The sequence below is a fragment of the Cynara cardunculus genome, assembly GCF_001531365.2.
Source record: "Cynara cardunculus var. scolymus isolate 2C chromosome LG 16, CcrdV1, whole genome shotgun sequence".
NCBI lineage: Eukaryota > Viridiplantae > Streptophyta > Magnoliopsida > Asterales > Asteraceae > Cynara > Cynara cardunculus.
In genome coordinates, this window is record NC_037543.1 from 4,545,637 (window position 1) to 4,551,747 (window position 6,111).

The 6,111-nt window shown below is 33.8% G+C and overlaps 1 protein-coding gene across 1 annotated transcript; it reads left to right on the top strand.

The window, feature by feature from the left end:
- The first annotated feature begins 698 nt into the window (after nt 1-698).
- Nucleotides 699-3,675, top strand: LOC112529250 (abscisic acid 8'-hydroxylase 1-like). The gene is made up of 7 exons (XM_025140429.1): nt 699-925; nt 1,019-1,337; nt 1,632-2,021; nt 2,113-2,275; nt 2,405-2,511; nt 2,619-2,737; nt 3,264-3,675. Exons 1-7 carry the CDS (start codon nt 711-713, stop codon nt 3,352-3,354), a joined length of 1,404 nt encoding a protein of 467 aa, XP_024996197.1. The 5' UTR covers nt 699-710; the 3' UTR covers nt 3,355-3,675.
- Nucleotides 3,676-6,111: the final 2,436 nt, after the last annotated feature.

Sequence of the window (6,111 nt, forward strand, 5' to 3'; positions counted from 1 at the left end):
AATTAAGTATTCTGTTAGAATTTAATGATTATACTAATTATATTTTAGATTTTTTATATTTAAAATGAGATGTTTATCCTGTATTTGATTGTGTTTATTTGTAGTTAGTTACATGAATTCAAATATGGGATGAAATCGGATAGGGATGAAATCGTTTAGGGATGAACAGGTTTAAGAGTTTTTAAGAATTTTAGCCAAATGCTTTATAATATAGTATAGATATATATATATATATATAGGGTATATTTCTTTTACAACCTTGTGTATTTGTACAACCCTTGCAACCCAATTAATTGAGATATTTATAGATCTGATGGAAGTTCATTTATTATGATTTGAATATTTATGGAATATGAATAGAGTTCATTAATTATGATTAATACTTTATATTAGGAAACAATCAAAACTTTTATGAAATCACATATTCATCAAATCAAATGGACGGTTAAGATTGGGTTGTATTGGTTGCACAAATGTCAAGGGTTGTATAATAACCAAATATATATATATATATATATATATTTTTTTTTTTTTGAATAAATCAATTTAAGCCCTTTCAAATTGGACGACCTGGAGGAAAGATTCCCTGTATGAGTATCCATACTTAACGCATGCACCCTCAACGGCTCCACCACCCCCTTACCTATACATACCCCTTCTCCGCCCTCCATTTCTCCACACCACTCCATCCATACTCGCAATACAAAACCATGGAATTCATTTCCATTACCATCTTCTTTTCTTTATGTATTCTTTTCGCTTCTTTCTGCTGCTTCTTCATCTTCTTCTTCACTTCCTCCGCCGCTGACGGCCGCCGGAAATCCCTTCCCCTCCCTCCGGGCACCCTTGGTTGGCCCTACATCGGTGAAACCTTTGAACTCTACTCTCAAAACCCAAATGTCTTCTTCACTTCCAAAGTCAAAAAGTAAGCCCTTTTCATCACCATCTTCACTTTCTACACTAAATTTGGTTCGTTTTTAACTAATGGAAAGAATCGAATTACGGGATTCGTTTGCAGGTTTGGTTCAATCTTCAAGACCCACATATTAGGATGTCGTTGTGTGATGATTTCAAGCCCTGCTGCTGCTAAGCTTGTTCTTGTCACCAAATCTCATCTGTTTAAGCCCACATTTCCGGCTAGCAAAGAGCGAATGATCGGAAAACAAGCCATTTTCTTTCACCAGAATGATTACCATTTCAAGTTAAGACGTCTTGTCCTCCGAGCATTCACGCCGGAATCAATCAGACACATGGTTTCCGACATCGAATCCGTCATCGTCGACGCCCTATGCTCATGGGAAAACCGACTGATCAACACTTTTCAAGAAATGAAAATTGTAAGGAGCTGTTTGGTTGGTTTTACCTTTTAAGTCTTGTACGGATAAAGTTTTATTATTTATATAGATCGGCAAGATTTTTGTTTGGAGGGTGTTTTCATAGACCGAATAAGCTCTCCTATAAGCTTACTGAATAAACAACTTTCTATATCTCTAAGTCACTATCAAACAGTCAACCGAATAAGTAGCGAGTTCCATTAAGCTCATTAACCTACCAACAAACAGTCAGATTAAACTCAAAACAGGGGAAGGATAAACACTCTGTTTTCTGATGCGTTTGTTTCTGATCTCCAGTTCACATTTAATGTCGCATTGCTGTCGATTTTGGGAAAAGACGAGATGCGATATCGAGAAGATCTCAAGAGATGTTATCACATTCTTGAAAAAGGGTACAATTCGATGCCGATTAATCTCCCCGGAACACTGTTTCACAAATCAATGAAGGCCAGGAAAGAACTAGCTCAGATCTTGGCCAAAATTCTGTCATCCAGAAGAGAAACCAAGAAAGAACAAGACAAGGATCTGTTAGGTTCATTCATGGAGGAAAAAGAACGACTGACCGACGAACAAATCGCCGATAACATCATCGGAGTCATCTTCGCCGCCAGGGACACCACCGCAAGCGTCTTAACTTGGATCATCAAGTACTTAGCTGAAAATCCAACCGTTTTACAAGCAGTGACTGTAAGAACTGCAATCCCCATGATATATATATATTATATTGAATTTGAATGAATTGATAATAGTTTAATGAAATCGATTTGGGATTTGATAGGAGGAACAAGAGGCGATAAAGATGGGTAATGAAGACAAGGGTTTGAGTTGGGGAGATACCAAGAAGATGCCGATTACTTCTACAGTCATTCAAGAGACACTCAGAGTTGCTTCTATCTTATCTTTTACCTTCAGAGAAGCTGTTGAAGACGTTGAATTTGAAGGTTTTACCCCTTAAAATTCAAATAAAAATAAATAATTATTATTAATACCCAGTTTTAGAGTTTTACTTGTAAAACTTAAAAAACTGGGTATCAATATCTGATTCTAACATTATATATATATATTTTCAGGATATCTAATTCCAAAAGGATGGAAGGTGTTGCCATTATTTAGAAACATTCACCACAGTGCAGATAATTTTTCTGATCCAGAGAAGTTTGATCCTTCAAGATTCCAGGTAAATTAAATTAAATTAAATAAAAGAAGATATTTATTGAATATTGAAATAAATTAAATAAAAAAGAAAATAGTAATGAAATGGTGACGTGTAATATGAATGGACAGGTTGCACCAAAGCCCAATACATTTATGCCATTTGGCAGTGGGGTCCACTCGTGTCCCGGGAATGAACTAGCCAAGCTGGAGATTTTGGTGCTCATCCATCATTTGACCACAAAGTACAGGTTTGTATTTGTCTGTTCACATTTTAATTTTTTTTACAATTAATTTCACATAAAAAATAAATATTTAATAGATTTAAATTAATAAAAATAGTTATTGAATTTAATCGAATCGGATCGGATCGGATTGGGTTTTGTACGTAGTCGATTTTATACGAGAATCTGACAATCGACTGGTTTAATTTGAATACTGAAATTTTTTAATCGATCAGATCTAATTCCGATGTATACACATCTAAAAATTACTAGTTGTGTACCCGTGTCATGCGTCGGAAGCCATGAATTTTTAATGATTTTAAAGTTTCACTGGTTTTATTAGAGAAGATTTAACGATGATATAAGTTACATTTGGTCTTTACATATTAATACAATTTAAATAAATAAAAGTTATGGTTTCAATTACAGTCTATCGATAAAAAAATTAAATGACAATTTAAAATCCAACATATTTAAACGACTTCACAAATGTATTCGTAAATAATAAAATTACAAATACTATGATTATGACAAAATACGTAATTTTGTGCAGGTGGTCAGTAGTTGGTCCACAGAATGGGATTCAGTATGCCCCCTTTGCACTTCCTCAAAATGGCTTACCCATTAAGCTCTCTCTCAAGTAGTAGAAGAAAGTCAACGCTCAATTATCATTTGACTTTCTTGGTCAAAGGAGAGAAAGAGAAGCCCAACCATGAAGAGATATGGAATTTTGTTCATTTCCAATGAAGATTAAAGGAAACAAATTGTACATATAAAAGTCTCCTTAACTCAGAAGTAAGGGAAAAAAAAAAGAATTGTGTCTTTTTGTAATAAATAAAAGTTCGAGGGGGTGTTAGGTAATATTTGTTTAGAGTGATAACTGATAAGTTGAGCTTTTCATTAACTTTTCTTGTACAAAGTCCGCAAGGCATTTATATATGAAATTTTATCCCTTATTTTTTACATTTTGTCATTTATGGTCCCTAACTTTTTTGGGTTCATTTTTATTTGATTGTTTATTGTCTTTGATTTTATTACAAACGGAACATAATATTTTTCATGCTACCAAAGAGATTTTTTTATTAACCTGGATATCCAACTCATTATATGAGCTGATTAATCCTATGGCGATCATCTGCTTTGCATAGAGCCCGAAGTCACTGCAATTGAACCTTCGTGGCCATAAGGGGATTTTTATTTCTTGTTGGATTTGAACATGTGACCTCCTGGTACCAAAGAGATTTTCACTAGTAGAATACAATAATTCTTCTTCTACAGACAGATACAAATATACTGTTAAATGTGTAGTTATCTAATCCTTTTATGTTGGATATGACGACATATTCACGATGTGGATTCAGAAACAATATGGTTTGATCGTAAACCACTTTTTTCCTCTGCAGGCATCTATAATAAAACTATAAGTAATACAGTGATTATGACAAAACATGAAATGATGTATATTTTTGCACTTAAGGCTTGCCCATCAAACACTGTCGAGTAATAGAAAGTCAATGCTCAATTATCATCTGACTTTTGACTATATTGGTCAAAGTAAAGAAAGAGAAGGCAAATCATAAGAAGTTATGAAATTTTGTGCAACTCTGATGAAAATTAATGGACAACAATTTATATATATAATGGTCTCGTTAACTCAGAAGTAAGAAAAAGAAAAATTTGTAGTCGTTCATAATAACTAAGAAATTTAACTACAAGGGTGGTGTCTGATTGGTTTGAGCTTGACTTCAAAGGTTAAATGTACCAGGAGGTCCCAGGTTCAAATCCAATGAGGAATAAAAATCCCTCTATGGCCATGGAGGTTCAATTGCAATGACTCTGGGCTATCTGCAAAGCAGGTGGTCGTCCTGGGATTAGTCGGWTCGCATAACGGGTTGGATATTCAAGTTAATAAAAAAAAATAACTAAGAAATTTGGGGGAATAGATGTTAGGTAATATCTATATAGAGTTTTTTCAGTAACTTATTAATGTGCTAAGTCCATAAGGTATTTATAAATGAAATTTTATCCCTTATCTTTTACATTTTGTCATCTATGGTCCCTAATTTTCTTTGGGTTAACCACAAGGGTGGTGTCTGATTGGTTTGAGCTTGGCTCCAAAGGTTAAAAGTATCAGGAGGTCACAGATTCAAATCCAAGAAGGAATAAAAATCTTCTTGTGGCCACGGAGGTTCAAATGCAGTGACTCTGGGCTATCTTCAAAGCAGGTGGTCGCCATGAGATTAGTCGCTTGCATAGCGGGTTGGATATCCAGGTTAATCAAAGAAAAAATCTTTGGGTTCATTTCATTTGCTTGTTTATTGTCTTTGCTGTGATTCCAAGCGGAAGATAATACTTTTCAAGCTACTGAATAATTTTTTGTAATAAAACATAATAATTCTTCATCAACAGATAGATACAAATGTCCTGTTAAATGTGTAGTCACACAGTCCTTTTATGTCGGATGTTACGACAAATTTATTATGTGGATTCAATAACAATATGGATTACTGTAAACAACTTTTTTTCGTCTGTTGGCTTCTATAGTAAATCTAGTAATTGTAAATCTATGACATATTGTACATAACCTATCAAAATTAAGTTGTAATTTACTATGTCAAAAAGTACCATTCGGTACTAAAAACTAAGGGAGTGTAAGCTATGTACTATTGCACCAAACAAAGCATGAAAATAAGAGCTTCTTGAATGATATTTTGAATATTTGAGACAGTCTTTTTCACTGTTGACTCTTAGAGGATTCGGACAAAATTGATATTAGGTCATAAGTCATAGCGTTTAGGCTACAACAACTTTATCACCTAGACCATATAATGATCAACACGTTTGCGAAGAGCATGTTGCCACGGTGACACTGTCACTGGTTGTTGTATTCATAATTATTTGACATGTTTTTTTAATAAATTATAAATGATAAAGATATATATATTTAAAATTATAAAGTGGTGTTGATTGGCAATGGGTACAAATTTTGAAATTGGTTCGTAATTATAAGTGGATGAAGGTCGATCTTCTTCGAAGAAAGACAAAAATGTCCCTCTATTACAAAAACACTAACACTGAGGCCTATGGAATCAAAAAAGATTTATGGCTTAGAGGTGTTCTCACCAAAAAGATATCCCTTCTTGACATCATGTGAGACTGTCCAATTTTCATGAGAACACCTTGGAGACCTCGGATTAGTTGATCTAGATGAATCTTCACAACAAAGTTCTAAACTTGCACAGTAAAAAACATTGAACCTTCATATGAAAAAAAAAAAAAAAAATCAAACCTTCAATTATAATTAATAATAAGCAAACTTTCACGTAAGAAAGTATGAAAACTCTGGCGAACTTTCATAGGAAAAACACACCTTGAAGGTTCAAAAAAAGTATGAAAACTCT